The 16,942-nt window shown below is 32.4% G+C and overlaps 2 protein-coding genes and 1 pseudogene across 3 annotated transcripts; 2 read left to right on the forward strand and 1 right to left on the reverse strand.

The window, feature by feature from the left end:
- Positions 1-331: 331 nt before the first annotated feature.
- On the forward strand, positions 332-697 carry LOC109131001 (defensin-like protein 229). The gene is made up of 2 exons (XM_019241263.1): positions 332-371; positions 456-697. The coding sequence occupies exons 1-2, from the start codon at positions 332-334 to the stop codon at positions 695-697; spliced, it is 282 nt and encodes a 93-aa protein (XP_019096808.1).
- Positions 698-5,767: 5,070 nt separating this feature from the next.
- Positions 5,768-8,386, forward strand: LOC104765673 (beta-1,2-xylosyltransferase XYXT1-like). The gene is made up of 3 exons (XM_010489427.2): positions 5,768-6,609; positions 6,697-6,996; positions 7,099-8,386. Exons 1-3 carry the CDS (start codon positions 6,453-6,455, stop codon positions 8,295-8,297), a joined length of 1,656 nt encoding a protein of 551 aa, XP_010487729.1. The 5' UTR covers positions 5,768-6,452; the 3' UTR covers positions 8,298-8,386.
- Positions 8,387-10,548: 2,162 nt separating this feature from the next.
- LOC104767608 (uncharacterized) lies at positions 10,549-12,777 on the reverse strand (annotated as a pseudogene). The gene is made up of 6 exons (XR_015590793.1): positions 12,724-12,777; positions 11,650-11,878; positions 11,147-11,271; positions 11,026-11,063; positions 10,789-10,934; positions 10,549-10,677 (listed from the first exon to the last, which is right to left on the reverse strand). The product of XR_015590793.1 is annotated as an uncharacterized LOC104767608 (transcript).
- Between the last annotated feature and the right edge of the window lie 4,165 nt (positions 12,778-16,942).

The raw sequence follows: 16,942 nt of genomic DNA on the forward strand, positions 1-16,942 counted from the left end.
AGATTTTAATATTATACTCCATAATAATAATATATTCTCTCTTTGTGAAAAAGTTGCTTTGTCTCCTTAAGAAGCATGCAGACAAGCAACTCAATGCATTTTTTTCCCTTTTCTAAAATTAAACTGCCAATTTTGTCGATCTCGTTGACTACTTCTCTTTTTCTTTTTTCCCTCCTCATTTAGTCTAAAAATAACTATTTTTGATGTGATCAGTAAGACAGTAACTATCCATAAGTAAAGTTACATACTTATTAGAAGAGCCAAACAAACAGGAAGTTTCTGCATGTAACAAAGACAATATATATTAATATATCATCAGTTTTGTTGAATCATGAAGTCGAGTACTTTGTTTATGGTTTCTTGTATTCTCAATCACGTGAAAGGTACGTTACGTAGTGTGTATACTAATGTTCTTTTGACGTAAAATTAATTAGTAGTACCACCATATATAAAACTTGCTAGCATTTATCAATTGTTTATATATATGAAATCGGTGGAGAACAAGGGGAAGAAGGTGAGGAAGGTGTGCACAAAGGCACAAATTTTCAAAGAAAATTGTGGGATGGACGGAAACAAGACGTGCATCAAAGGCTTTAACAAAATCAAAGAGTACCCTTTTCATTGCGACTGTGAACTTCATGTACGAACCGAGAGCAGACGTGTGTGCATAAGTAAATTTCCAACTACCCCTTGCTAAGTTTTAATTATTTTATAATACGTCAGATAAATTCATCCCTAATGTATTTTCAAATTAAATTACCTTTATATCTATCTATGTAAAAGTCAATAAAGTTATAAACTAGTCCGGTTATGTCGATAAAGATCTTACGTACTCTACTCATTTTCAGATTATTTTTGAGACATTCTCAAAGTTTTTGTCAATCGCGTAATTGACATGTACATGTATACGTAACTTTTTTTTGTCATCGTTTGATATATTAGATTAGGGTGTTGACAAAAAAGAAATATATCTATATTACTATCAGATTAAGGCAACATTAATTATTTATGTTTTAACCACTTGGTAATTTTTTTTGACATTATTGTTTTTAACAGTAACAAAAACCATACATCAATGAGAGACACATATAACTGAATATGATTAATACCAATTTGATCAGACTTGTTAAGGTCATTAGAGCTATGGAATGCACTCAGACCATTGTTTTAATTGTTAGAGCTGCGGAATGCACTCAAACTGTTCTTAAGATCACTAGAGCTGCAAACTGCGCTAAAACTGTTATTAAGATCAAAGTGTAGAATGCGGTCATACTGTTGTGAAGATCAAAGAGCTGTGGAAGGAACTCAAGTGATTGTGAAGGTCAAAGGAGTAGCGTAAGGTACTTAGACTGATGTAAGGATCGAAGCAGCGGAAAACGCTTTAAATCATATCAAAGAGTTATGTTTTTGTTTTACTCTTCAAGTTGGGTGTTCTTGATAGACACACTCCAACTTGAAGGGATAATAGAAAATGTGGGCTACTGACTATTTGGATAATATGGACCAACACACTCCAATTCGAGGGAGTGATAGGAAATATGGACTAGTGACTATTAAGGTAATATGGACCATGGGCCATTGAGTATCCTATTTATATGTATGTGTAGCCTTTTATCTCAAGAACAGAAATACAACAGAGTTTTCTCCCAAAACCATTCTCTAAATCTATTGGAGTTTGTGGAATCATCATGAAGTCTAGTACTTTGTTAATGGTCTTTTTTGTTCTCATGTTTTGTGTTTTTAATCACGTGAAAGGTATGTTGATTAATATCCGCGATAAGAAAAGATTATGTATTCAAAAATCAAACTTGCTGCATATAAATATGATCCCTTTATAATATAATACCATTTTTGTGTGTGAGTGATTTTTTTTTTTTTTTTTTTAACAAAGAGGTGAGATCTCTGGAGAATAAGGTGTGCATAAAGTCACAAGTATTCGAACAAAATTGTGGGTGGGACGGGAACAAGACGTGCATCAAAGGCTTTAATAAAATCAAAGAGTACCCTTTTTCTTGCGAGTGTAGCATTTATGATGTAGATAATATATAGCAGACGTTTGTGCAATGATATATTACGGTTTTGACTCATTTTGACCCCGTTTATTTGATAGTTTTGTAGTTGTTTGAGTCTTTTTCAGGTTATAATAAGAGGTTAGGAAGCTAAAAGCAAGGATTGGAACAGCAGGAGCAATCGGAGCAGAAAGGAGTTGAATTGGAGCAGAAAAGCTGATTTTAGACTCAGGAGCACATGCTCCCGATTTCCGAGTACATGCTCCCAACTCTACGGTTTCACGACGACACATGGAAAGCATCTAGGCGCCGATTCCCTGCCTGATTCCCCTTATTTTAGGCGATCCTTTGTGAGAGAAAGAGGGCTGAGATCGCTTTTTAATAGGGAGATTTGAATTTGGAATTTTTTCTTATTTTTCTCTACTTGTATGCTATTTAACCTAGGGTTTTTAGGAGAGATAGATATACCTTTTCTTTTGTTTTTGAGCGACGTTTTTGTGAGAGGAAGAAGAGCGGCTACCTTGTGAAGCATTCTCTGAATCCTTTTTATTTTTATGTCATTGAATTTCTCATCTTTTGCTATGATTCATTTCTCTATGTCTGAGTAGTTTTCTTTGCTAGATTAGGGGTTTCAAAAGGGGTTTCATGGGTTAGCAACAGAACACAAATAGGGCTTTATATAATCGATTGTCTTCACTATTGTTAGACTCAATGCTTACGTTGATTTGATCACCCAATCTATGATTCTAGGTTTATCTATTCATCAAAAGTGTAATAGGTTGCTAGAAAAAACATTAGTGGGCAAATTATCCTAGACCTGCGAAAATTGATGTGTAGGTGATTTGTGAACTTATCATTCCTGTTCTTTAATGCTTGTCTGCGATTCTGGGCTCAAACGACAGTTTAGGGTTTATGGACCGCCGAGCATGTGCTCCGGATGTCTGAGCACGTGCTCCGCGTTTCTACACAGAATCGATCAGATAGAGTTATTGATACCACGACAGTGGATCAGTTTATATTTATGTTTGAGTTCTAGACTGGTATTTAATCTATGCCCTGAATAGTTGTTTAGTTGTTATCTCTGAAATTCCCGAGAATTACTCCTGATCTAGTGTTTTGCTTATTGCCTTTTTATACCGTTTTAATCGCGTTACTGTTACCAAACAAACTCAACTTTGAATTGTCTTAGCTTGAAATTGAACCAATAGAACCATAGAGTAAAACTTGGTCTTCGTGGGATTCGACCCCTAAATACTACTTTTTTGATGTGCACTTGCAGTAGGAAAATAGGGTTTAAAACTCTGTGTATGATGCAAATGTAAATTTTCTTGCTAAGAGTTTTAGTCCCATATATTACCTTTATATCAATATAAAAGTCAATAAAGTTATAAACTAGTCCGGCTATGTCGATAAAAATCTTGTATACTTACTCACTTTCAAATTACTTTTGAGACATTCTCCAAGTTGAAGTTGTATTTCACGTTGGTAATTTGAGGTCTGCATTGGGCCTCGCGTACATATATATTGTTAATCAGAGAGATAGGGGGATTTGAATCTAGTAATATATATGTTATGTTAGTAATTGGTGTTAGAGTTCAATGAATTTTGTGGCGAACAGTAAAACTCTAATTTCCGTTTGTTTTCTTTTTAGTTCTATAAACATCGCAAAATCATTACACTGTATATTTTTATATACTTTTGAAGTATATATTTTTTAGATTTTTGGCGTGAGTTTATCATGAACCAAAGGTTAGCATATATATATATATTAATTGTATTCTACAATGAACATCCATCAATCCGATCCATGGCTAATGCCTAGCATATAATTTAACTAAGAAAAATAAATAAATAAAAGATTTAGTTCCTTAAAAATGCATGGATTTGGTTAATGAGTCGGTTTGTTGTAGTGTACATATTAATTAAAAAAAAAAAGCAACGTAGAAATATCAAATAGTTGCATTTGGTTACACTTCGACTTTTTAACTACAAAATTTAGATGCGTAAAAAAATAAAAATAAAAAAAACTATAAAATTCAGATATAAAACTCGGAGGCATTTTTTTTTTAATAATATGGCGTATAATAAGAGCACATAGTACTACGATTCACGTTTTTTTGTTTTTTTGTTACTAAACAACATATACAACGTAAGGCGGTCAAGCCCAGAGATAATGCTATTTTTTTGTTACAAAATGACAATACGTTTTTTCTCTTTTATTAATTAAGACCAGAGACAATGCTGTCATATTTTATTTTGGTAGATTATGAAAGTAATATGTTTCTTCCATTAAATACCAGCATTTCTACATGTTGTTTGACCCAAAAAAAAAGTTCGTGTGGTACGAATTGAATTTCTACTCAATTTTTTTATAGAACCATGCATTATATATATTGTCACTGAGCATTTGTACATTGTTAATGAGACACGCAAAAAAATGCTTGATGAATAATAATTTTAACCAGAAATTGACGAATCCTTTGCTCATAATCTTTTTTTGATCTTATACCAATCTTGTCACAAACATAAATTATGCATTTCCAACCGATGATTCTACCAACTTTTAAGAAATAAGTATATTTTTCTATGTATCAACACAATTTAAAATTTCATTTCACAATTTAACAAGAAAAAAATTCGTATATTGGAAGGTGCACACGTACGTAGTCATGCGACCCACCAAATAGGCTATAAGACGCGGAACTTGTTAGAATGTCTCTTTCCTACTTAACAACCTTCTTATATTGCTATTATTATTATTATTATATGTTTCATATTACCACCTAGATTAATTAATGGAAAACCCCATATTTTGCTTAATACATTTCAATTGGATGTTGAGGTAATCACCGCACGTTTCGGATGATTAGATATATGCTTCTCTTAAGTAGATTTAGTCCTTCAGATTCCATAGTAATACTCAAGTTATATAGTAAACAAACAATAACAAAAGGAATCACTATTGATTTGAAAACCTGCACCAATGATTATAACCAGTAGCTAGATTGGTGATGACACAATTACACAAATATACCAGTCACATCCGCAATGACATTATGATCATAGTTCACAAACATCTAAAAGTTTTGACATGTATATGTGAAATCGTTTGTCATATATTCACTGATATTAGATTAGGGTAACGATCACTAATTATGTTTTAACCACTCTATAATGTTTTTTTTCAACGGAGTTAGTCTAGTTAGATGGAGATAGTTAAAATTTCATAAGGCCATACATTAATTATTGAATTCAAATATACATAGAAAAAAAATGTAATGAGAGATTGTTGGGAAAAAGTCGTCCAAAGTCGACAATCGAACAACCAAGTATCACATAAATCTAGAAATATTTCACCAACTGTTAGTTGATTCATAGCTTTCAGGCCACATTTTGATTCTGCCTCCTTCGTTAATTGGTCTCAAGGAAGCAAAAACTAAACAATGAACAATCAATCATTTAGATTTTGGTTGTGTCTGTCATAACAGTCAACTACAAAATTTTCTTTCATTTCCATTATTTTATTAAAGAAAAGTACTAGTTAATGAATTTCTAATCAATTTCCATATGCTCGATATTTTTAGTATACTCATTTTTGTGTAAGTTGTAGTTTCCACAATTTTGTTTGTTTTTTCTTTGTCAGCCACACATGTATATATAAAAATAATCGGTAATCTAATTTGGAAAAGAAAAGTTTACAAAAAAATAACATACGTATATGGCTTTATTAGCTAGCTCTACTGCCGAACAAGTTTAGCAGTCATCTTAGACATATTTAACTCAAAATGACAATAATTTTTTGCAAACATAAAATAAACTCGTCCGGAATTTTGAGAAACTGGATAATTCTCAGAGTTATGCGACAGATTGATCAGCTTAAAACTATTCTATAGATTGTCTACTCCTAGTGAAATCATGATCGACAATTTTGTTAATTCTTTGCTAAACTTTGTATATTTTCAAAATATTATTTTGGTTGTTCGTTATAATTATATCTATTAAAGTACTCATATTAACGAAGCTAAAAAGAAGAATCGTGGGGAGCATTAACTAAGTTGCTTACTAAGACTTCTTCTTCGACTAACTACTTCATGCCCTCCAAACCCTTCCTCTCCATTCTCCAATGCCGACACTCCCCCTGATTTATAAAATTAATAAGACTCTCTACTTTTATTAATACACTAATATCTTTTTTTTTTTTTTTTTAATCTTCAACACCTAAACGTTCTCTTCTTGATCCTGTCTTAAAATCCAGACATTTTTAGAGACATGACCATTATATGTCGTAGAACAAGTTCTTAAATACCTCAAACTATCCTTTCCCTCTCTCACATTCATTCATTCATTCATCTCTTCTACATTCGTGAGAATACTGGTTTCAAAAGATTTCTTGTAGCACAAGAAAGATTGTAAAGTTTGTGTAACTTGAGAAACAAAGTAATAATGACAGAGAAGAATCTTCTTTACGATACGATACTTGCTCGAAGCTTTAGCAAAAACGAGCAGAAGAGACTTGGCTATGGAGCTTTCATTGCCTCTCTTCTCTTCGTCTTCACTCTTTGCACTGTCTTTAAACCTTATCTCAGCCCTCTACCAGTCGGTATGTCCCTCACCACGTTTTCCAAAACGTAACAAAACGCAGAAACATTAATCATGAATCATAACGTTTATCTCTTTGTTTCTTCAGTGGAGCTGCAAATATCAGTGGACGACGATAGTCTCAGAATGCTGAGAATAACCGAACCACAGAAACCGCAAGCAATAACGAGCAGCAACGAAGCAACATCCGAAGATTCAGAGAAACTCATTATTGTCCCAACGAAGCAAGATAACGTTACATCAAATGGAGTAATTACTCAGAGCCTAGTCAGTTCTGAAGATGAGAAGCTTAGTGTGTGCAACGACACAAGCTTGCCTAAGAATCATCTTGATTCGTTTAATTGTACTACTACCAACACAACAATCTCCGAAGAACAAGTTATATCAGGTCTGCATACCTCAAATTATTTTATCTATCAATAATTGTCTTGTATTGTTATTGGTTTAGTCAAGTTATTGATATTTTTTGGTCTTTTGGGTGAATTTGCAGATGTTGAAAGCAAATTGGAGAAAACTATGAAACCAATATGCAACAAGCTAAAAAGAACAGAGTTGTGCGAGCTAAGCGGCGACGTGAGAATCCATGGCAAATCCGCGACCGTTTCTGTAGCGATCACGTTTGCGTTTTCGGGGAATTCCACGTGGCAAATGAGACCTTACGCGCGAAAAGGTGATACTGCGGCCATGAATCGCGTTAGAGAATGGACGGTGAAATTGGAACAAAACGCAGTCGACCAATTAGAGAACGCTAATTTCTCGCGTTGCGATAAGAATCACAGCGTTCCGGCGATGCTTTTCTCACTCGGAGGCTACTCGATGAACAATTTCCACGATTTCACCGACATCGTGATTCCTCTGTACACGACGGCGCGTAGATTCAACGGCGAGGTTCAGTTCCTCGTGACGAACAAGAATCCACGGTGGATCGAAAAATTTAGGGATTTACTGAGGAAAATCTCCAATTACGAAGTGATTTACATCGACGACGAAGAAGAAACGCACTGTTTCAGCAGCGTCGTCGTCGGTCTCAATCGCCACCGTGAGTATTACAAAGAGCTGACGATCGATCCTTCGAATTCGGAGTATTCCATGTCCGATTTCCGGAGCTTCCTAAGAGACGCTTACTCGTTGCCTAACGCCGCCGTGACTACGAGACAGATGCGGCGGCGGAGGCCACGGATTCTGATTTTGTCTAGAGGCAGATCGCGAGCGTTCACGAACGCCGGCGAGATCGCGAGAGCGGCGAGGCTAATCGGATTCAAAGTCGTGGTGGCGGAAGCGAACACGGGACTCGCGAGTTTCTCACAAACGGTGAATTCATGCGACGTGATGCTAGGCGTTCACGGCGCGGGGCTGACGAACATGGTGTTCTTGCCGGAGAACGCGGTGGTGGTTCAGATTCTTCCGATCGGTGGATTCGAGTGGCTGGCGAAGACGGATTTCGAGGATCCGTCGAAGGGGATGAATCTGAGGTATCTGGAGTACAAGATCACGCCAGACGAGAGCACGCTGATGCAGAAGTACGGACGCGATGACGAGATCGTTAGAGATCCATCGGCGGTTGCGAAACGCGGGTGGGAATCGTTTAAGTCGGTTTATTTGGTACAGCAGAACGTGAGCGTTGACGTAAACCGGTTCAAACCTGTTCTTGTCAAAGCTTTCGAGCTTTTACAGAGTCAGTCGGTGTAATTTAAATTTTTACTGCATTCGTATACTGTAAATTCTTGTAGACGTTATCGATCTGATTCATTTTTCGTGCAAAAGTTCAGAATTGTCAATTATTTGCAGGAAAATTCTCAAAAATAGCACCAATTTAAGTTTTTCTTTCAACTTTAGCACACATTTTCATATTTTTCAAAACTAGCACACATATTCTAATTAAATATTAAATATTAAATTTATTAATTCATTATTAATTTCTTAGTCCAAGTGAAAATCACGTACCTCTTCTCCACATATCTCTGCCGTCTCATTGTTGAGTGCTTACATGAGAACGGAGCTTCGACAAAATCGCCGACGATCAATTGAAGCATTCATGTCTGATAACATCCTGTCGTATATGATCGAATTGGAAAATAAATCTGATTTTGAAAAGCTTCTCTCATCGGATAATTGGATCTCCATAACAGGATGTCTCTTTTAACCTGAAGAACTCCACAGTTTCCTGATTCAATCTACGCTCAATCTGCTTCTGATGCAGATGTTGCTTCCTCTCTTCCTTCGATTCGTAATTTTCTCACTCTAATGGCGATAACGACGGAGAAGGTGAGAGGGAGATGATATTTAAGACGCTTGAGATTAGGAGAAAATTGACGAAAGAGATTATCAAAAAGATTTTAGTGAGGAAAGGCAGATTCGGGATTAAGTATACAAGTAACGTGACTGATAGTTTGGGTAATTTTGTTGTTCATGTGATGATTGAAGCTATATCGTTGAAGTGGTTGTCGGAATTTTCAGAGTCAAAGGTTTATGAAAATTTAGGAAGGATTCTGCGAAATTCAGGAAAGCTTTCTTAAACTTCAATGTGACTTTCATAAAAAGTTAGGATTTCATGAGGACACTAAAGATTTTCTGACTTTATAGGTTTTTCTTCCTTTGTTGTATGTTTGTGTTTAGCTTGCAACCACATATATTATATTTCTCTTTATATTATTCAATTTTTTTGTAGTAATGCTGAGTTTTTATATTGAATGTTTTCTTGTTTTATGAATTCATATTTATTTTATAAAATCATTATTCATAGATGTTTCTTTACACAATTCAATTTTTTGTTGATAGTTCGTAGAATCTTTTCTCATGTTCTTGCAACTTAAAAAACCAGCACCTAACACTCTTTGAAAATTCAGGAAAGAATCCGTGAAATTCAGGAAAGCAACCTTGAATTTGAGGATGAGTTTCATAAAAAGTTTGGAGTTCGTGATGAACTTAAGGAAAGCCTTCATAAAAAATCTGGACATTGGTAGACATCAGAATATGCACAAAAATGAAATCTTTACCCTTCACAGATAGAGTAATCTTTATCATATTGGGCTTTTAAAAATGAAACTTTATTCATGAAAGATTGTGTGATGTTTAAGAATGATTCTTTAGAATTTAGGACAACTTTCATAAAAAAAATAGAAAAAGTGAGCTATTTGACATTACTAAAGGAATAAAAGAGTGTAACCAGTAAGCAAAGCTGTTCATTTGCAGAAAGTATAACAATAAACATTAATATATGTTACACACCAATCTGGATGCATACAACAGTATTTAGGAAGAACTGAATGATGTTTAGGAAGGATCCTTTAAAATTCATGATAGCTTTCATAAAAAAAAAAAAAAAAAGAAGCAATGTCATAGCCGTTGGCAGCATACATGTTAGAATTATGTTGAGTCAGGACCTGTAAATTCCAACGATCAACAATGAGTAAGAAGATCAACATTGATGGAAAGATAACATCACATGTTTGAGATGTATTGCTACTAGCATAGAAAATTCCAACAATAACATTCAGGTTTCTCCAGACATTTAATCAAGAAGATAACTGAATTAATAGGAACCTACAGCAGATCACTTGACTCATATGGTCAGCTGACTTTTCATTCAAAAGTGGTTCCATTATCTCACTCTATTTATTAAATGCACTGTGCTAGCCCAGAACTTCCTGTCCTCGAGAATTAATTAAAACACACATGTAAATTATTTCTACAACCTACACTTGACGAAATTTAATACTAAGAGCATGTGCATTGGTGTAGGATAATTTTTGGTCCCTCAAATATATTAATCTTATTTTCAGAGTTTCTTAAGTTTGATATGAGCATTGGTGTAAGACAAATTTTGGTCCCTCAAATATATTAATCTTGATTTCATGTATTGACACAAATGGATTTTTTCTGACAATGTTGCTGCTGACAGTGAAATGCTTACAAAAACAGAACAAGACTAGAAGAAGGCTCAGTGCTTGGCATCTTCTTCTTCGCAGAACTTGGAGTACTTGTCTGAATCCATTAGTTTCTTCACTTCCCCTGCATCACTAAGCTCCACTTTTATGATCCATCCTTCTTCATATGGGCTCGAGTTCACCTGTCAATCCAATATATAACATTGAAAACATTTAAAAATTACAAAGTTACAAAAAGTTGAAAATGACATATACAATGGTAGAAGTGATAAGTGTTTATGCAAATGAGCCACAAGAAGATAGAAGGAAGATATATAAAAGAACATATCTCTTTCTCCTCCACCCAAGAGTTTGCACATGTGTTCAAGTGCTTCACTTTCTCTTCGGTTTTTCTCTTCTTTAGAGATCCCACAAGAAGGTGTAATGTCTCCTACAATGGCTGCTCAACAACAATAATCGAATTCGAACATTCATTCCTATATAACTTGCGATTGGTGATCTACACTCTAAGAAAAAGTGAACGAACAAACCTTCTGCAATGTCATGAACAATTGCCATTTTCATGCATCTGTAAAAAGAAAGGAAATATGAATAGTTCTAAATTCCAACAGTTGACCTTGAAAATAAAGACAAAGCAAGCACGAATATTACTTGTCTCTGTTAACACCAGGGATATCTGAAGATATTAAAGCCATAAGACCCATCCTATACATGTGATCCGCTATTGATTCTGGATCTTTCACATCTCTTTTAATCCATCCAGCTCTTGGAGTTGTCTGTTTGAAATACAAAAGATAGTTTACCAAATGCTAAAACACACAAATTCTTATAGAGGAATCAGCAAACAAAAACTCACTAGGTTCACATAAAAACACCGGACAAACTACATATGTACAAGGACTTTAGTAATCACAGATCATAAAAGTAACCACGTCGAATAAACTCGTTACATTTCCCAAACAAATTTTTACAATCCATCAACAGCTGCATTGCAGCCACATAGCTTGAGAATCGTATCATTTCCCTAACGAATTCAGATTCCATTACGATCCATCAACAAGAACAACGCATCAACAATACATTCTGTAGTATATAACCACAAAATCCACCGGATCTTTCCAAATAAATCGTAAGGAGGAGCATTCAAAGCTTACCTTGAGGCGAGTACAGAGAGAGAGGAAATCGATGGCGGAAGAAGTGGGAACCACCGCGGAATTAGGAGAAGGAAGAGAGACGGAACCATCACCGGGTTGAGGGGAATCGGAAGCAATGCAGTGAATCGCACAGTTAGGAGAAGAAGCTGCGGATGAGGAAAGAACGAGTGAAAGAAGGAACGAGGAAGACGAGAGAGAGTGATTTGCAGAAGAAGACTCGATTCACATTCTCTCGAGAAAGTGTTTTGTGTTAACCCTACCCCAAAATCTTCTCCCAATCACCACCTTCCACGTGTCCAAGTAGACGGACAAAAAACGTCCCGTTTAAAGAGTCGTTTCTTCAATATTAGCCCATTTTTTATTTAATTTTAAACAACAAAAGCTCGGGGACCGCCCAAAACTACGCCATTGCACATGGTCTAACAAAGAAGACACCTACTGTAACAGCTATGCTTCAAAATATCAGACTGTAGGAACTTCATAATTACTCTATGAAAATAATATTAAAATGTACACCATCCACTCAACACACCCATTCGCACATCTATCAGGAAATATTTTTAAATTACTATTAATGAGAAGAGAGAAACGAAACTAACAAAGAGAAATCGATTTTTTCCAAATATCTGAATCACACTGGTAGTCAAAATCAAGCTTCTTATAACACAGATTTGATGTAGAGACTGAACATCAAATCCTTCATAACACAGTAACGATTCAAACTAAGAATCTCCAGAAAAGTCTCAGAATTTATAAATTCGAAGAGTTTTAAAGCAAATTGCAGAGAAGGATGTGAAAAGAAGTACCTTTTTGCAGTAGAATCGATCTCTATTTCCTACCGAATCGAGCTTGTTGATTCTCCGATCTACTGTTGTTCACCAGAAGCTTTGTCTTCACCAGAAACTTTGCCGTTGAAACATGGAGAGACTCAACATGAGATTGCAGCTCGACAATTTATTTATCTTTCTCGGTGACAAGTTCTCGGAGATCTGATGACTCCGATTCGAGAGCAGAGACATGCGTAGAGAAATCCAAAATCTCGGTTCTCCGCTTACAAATCTGAGCTTGATTTACCAATTTTACAGCTTCTCCAGATCTGACATATTCATCGTTAATCCCAAATACCATTGGTGAGGAAGAAGAAGAAGAAGAAGAAGCTCGTGAATATAATTTTTCTTTTTTTGTTATAAATTTAATAATTAATTTTAAAAATATTAATAAAATAAAAATGCTAATTTTAGAAAAGTTAAGTGTGTGTGCTAGTTTTGGTAGAAAAACATAGAATAGTGCTATCCTAGGATATTTCCCTTTTCTTTTTTAATAGAAAATTTTACACTATAAATTTATATTATCTATATATACATTTTTTAAATACATTTTGTGTTATACTATTTTACTTATAATAATTTACAAATTTAATCTCTAGGAAATTTCACAAAATAACAATAACTGAAATATGACTTTAAAAAGTAAACCAAAATCTGATTAGGTAAAAGATTACCTGAAAAAATATGAAGTGCTAACAATACGGATTCAATGGATTTTTCTTCGCTTTTCAAAAATGGTAATATTATTTCGATATTGATTCCTAATTGGAAATTTTAGATAATATACATTCACACTCATAATTATAGCATCTTCCATAACTAATATTGCATAACTAATTTCTAAATATGTTTGAAATTGTGATATGCTCAAAATATTGTACACTTACTCTCATCCAAAACCCTCTTTTTTTTTTTAAGCCAAATTAAAACACTATAAATACTTTTCACTTCCATATCTATCTAAGCTCAACATGATAGACTCTTCCTCTATCAAGAAAGTTTTAGTTACAAGAATTAGTTTTGGACGATGAAAATGTTGTCATTTGCTACTTCTTCTCTTTTTTTTTTCTTATTTCTTTGTCTATTATTATTTTTATATTTTGTTCTCTCTAATATTGTTTGGTTGTTCTTTTTTATTATTATCATAGGGTGTTAAGATCCATGCATCTGCCCACAAAAATATGATTCTAATTTCAGAAATTTCTGAGTGGTAATCTAAATCCCTATATATTTGATTGGTAAGTATTTTTTTTAAAACCATATGAGTGTTAATATATATTACGAGCAAATTTAAACTATTGAGTAAATTATTTTGGTTTTCATTTCTAGATGTGCGTGGTCTCTAACATGTGGGAGATGGAGATTCTTGAAGCAAACAACCAGCCTACTAAAAAGATAACTTTATGAAGGATGAAAAGAAGTTAAATATACTACTTATCTATATATAAACATGCCTTGTGTGATGTTTAACTATTTTGTGTATTCAACCAATGTACTTGGAAAAAAATTAAGAAGAAATAGGATTGATGACTGATTTTAAAACTTTGAAGCTCCTAAGCAAAGATGGTGAGAAGGATGATGTGAATTAATATCACAGAAGGCGGAGTTAAAAAAAACTATGTCTTAAAGGCCAATATTGAGAAGAATGGAGTTTGGTTATTTCTTGCTTTTGTTCTTTTTATTTTATTTCTCAAACTTTCCAAGCTTATCATTTAATAGTTATTTGATTTAACATAAAAGTATGGTTTTGTGCCAAACTTTATTTGGTTATTCAAATAATTCAATAAAAATATTTCAGAATAGTTGTTGCCATATTCAAAAAAGTTATAATTGGTTTAAGAAAAACTAAGTTCAGTAGACTTTCATCTTTGACCAGTTCTTGACAAGTAAACTGTTAGGATGGATCTTCTGGAAAAATAGATATAGTTATTAAGCTTGAAATTTAAACAACAAAAAAAAAGATAAAAGAAGTTTGCAATCAGTCAAATCTCACAAAATCGTTGGTATGGTAGTGTAGCACTATTACTTTCAAATATTTAGGCTACGTATCAAGATCTGCTGTTTAGTTTCTAATTTCTATTCTCTTAATAGAAATAAGAATATAACTATCATAGAATTTTAATTACAAAGATATGAAACGCAGTAGTACCTAAGTAAAAATTTTGTCTCCCTGTGTTCACTATCATATATTTTTTTTTTTTCATCTTTCATTACCATATCTAGATTCTATTAATTGGTGTAATTTACTTGCACAACTTAATCATTGCAACTTTTATAATTTCTTGCAAATGCTTTCTTAAAAAACATTTATTTATGTACTTATATCACATATAATCAATGTTACCATCTATGTTTTTGTTACATAATTTTCAACGCTTTAAAATTAACAGTATCACTGTTGCCTTTAACAGATGGAAATTCAAGGAAAATTTGTTTATATCATTTGTCATAGAATTTGAAATATATATATATATATAAAAACATATTATGATTTAAATAACATGATTGTATTTGTTTAATCTGATTTTTAGTCGAACCGTTTAATTGTACTAGATATAATAGTTTAACAAAAAATTAAAATACTATTAACTTGATGCTACAACACGAATAAATCATCATTTTATTATTTTTAATACCATCAATATTATAATATTATGATTATGTTGATTAAATAACAATTATGTAAAAAAACAAATTGTCATGCGGTGTATTGTACCCCAACTTAAATTTTAGAATTTATAACTAAAATATATTATACAATCTTAAATACCAAATAAAACAAATAATCTATACTAAATAAAAGCAGGAGCTATAAGCTCCTATGGCTGTCCACATAGGATTTTAAACAACCTATCGGGATTTGACATTTCACTCATTAACATTTTTTATAATTTCCAGAATATTCTATATTAAAAATTATTTTAAACAATCTATCAGGATTTGACATGTCATTCATTAATATTTTTTTAAAATTTCCAGAATTTTCTGTATAAGAATTTTTAGTAGCTCCTAAGGCTGTCCACATAGGATTTTAAACAAACTATCGGGATTTGACATTTCACTCATTAAGATTTTTTATAATTTCCAGAATTTTCTATATTAGGAGTTATTTTAAACAACCTATCAGGATTTGACATGTCATTCATTAACATTTTTTTAAATTTTCAGAATTTTCTGTATAAGAATTTTTAGAAAAAGAAAATTTTTAAATTTATGTAAATAAAAGAACTATGTACAGCGTCCCACATCGGGTAGAAAAATTTTAGACAATGGTTCATAACCAATATAAATAAGATTAATATGCTTCCAACAACGAATGAGCAGGAAAGCTTGATTTATCAGGCGTCCAAGTTTAAAAGTTTTATTCGGTTTGATCCAGTTTTTATTTGATCAAATTAAAACTTTAAAACGTTTCAAAAAAATATTATAATATTTAAAAGTTTAAACTTCTAAAAGTCTTAGCTTTTAAAAGGTTTCAAAATATTATAACTTCTAAATTATTAGCTTTTAAAAGGTTTCTAAAAAAATTATAATTTATAAATTTTAAAAGTTTAAAATATTATAAAATTAAAACCTTTAAAAAGTTCAAATTAAAAATATTTTAACTTCATAAATTTTTTTGAAATATTACAATTACTTAACCTCCATAGAAATTTTAAAATATTATATCTATACTAATGAAAAGTTGAAGCTATAAACTCCTAAAAGTGTCCATACAAGATTTAAAACAATCGATAAGAACTAAATATTTCACTAATTAATATTTTTGGATATATAGTAGTAATCTATTTTATTAAGATTTTTTAGAATAAAAAAAAGTGAAACTTATAGAAAAAAATATATATATGTACAACGTCCCACATCGACTAGAAAATTTTAGACAATGGCTGAGAACCATTATAAATAAAACTAATATGTTTTTAACTATAAATTAGCAGGAAGCTTGATTTATCAGGTTTCCAAATTTAAAAGTTTTATTTTTTTAAAGGTTTATATTTAAACTTTGTAATATGTTTAAAAATATTAAAAAGACCTCCATAAAAATTTTAAAATATTATAACTATTTAAACTCTATAAAAAGTTAAAGTGTCATTAATATTTAACTCTAAAAGAAAAAATGTTACAAACATTTAAACTACATCTAAATTTTAAAATATTTAAAACATTTAATCTCTATTAAAATTTTAAAAGTTTAAGAATTACTAAATATTATATATCAAATTTTTTTAATATCTTGAAAATATCTTACTTATCTTCGTTTGTGCTTTATATCTCTTATGAGCTGTAAAACATGTTTTTTTTGTATGACTTTACAGAGGATTTGATATTTTTGCAGTAAATTTTTTATTTTTAAGTCTAAGAAAAAAAGATTGACGTCGCAAGACCTTGATTTGATGTTATTTGAATTTAAAGAAGAAGGATCGACCAAAAGTTGTTTTAACTATACATGTGTTCATATTACTTTC

Source organism: Camelina sativa, chromosome 19, assembly GCF_030686135.1.
Source record: "Camelina sativa cultivar CO46 ecotype springtype chromosome 19, ASM3068613v1".
Classification (NCBI taxonomy): Eukaryota; Viridiplantae; Streptophyta; class Magnoliopsida; order Brassicales; family Brassicaceae; genus Camelina; species Camelina sativa.

Bases quoted from the DNA above. Each gene is read 5' to 3' on its own strand.
- LOC109131001 (XM_019241263.1), top strand. From the start codon at position 332: ATGAAGTCGAGTACTTTGTTTATGGTTTCTTGTATTCTCA. The intron at 372-455 runs ATCACGTGAAAG...CATATATAAAAC, and splicing joins TATGGTTTCTTGTATTCTCA to TTGCTAGCATTTATCAATTG.
- LOC104765673 (XM_010489427.2), top strand. From the start codon at position 6,453: ATGACAGAGAAGAATCTTCTTTACGATACGATACTTGCTCGAAGCTTT. The intron at 6,610-6,696 runs GTATGTCCCTCA...TTGTTTCTTCAG, and splicing joins TCTCAGCCCTCTACCAGTCG to TGGAGCTGCAAATATCAGTG. The intron at 6,997-7,098 runs GTCTGCATACCT...GTGAATTTGCAG, and splicing joins CGAAGAACAAGTTATATCAG to ATGTTGAAAGCAAATTGGAG.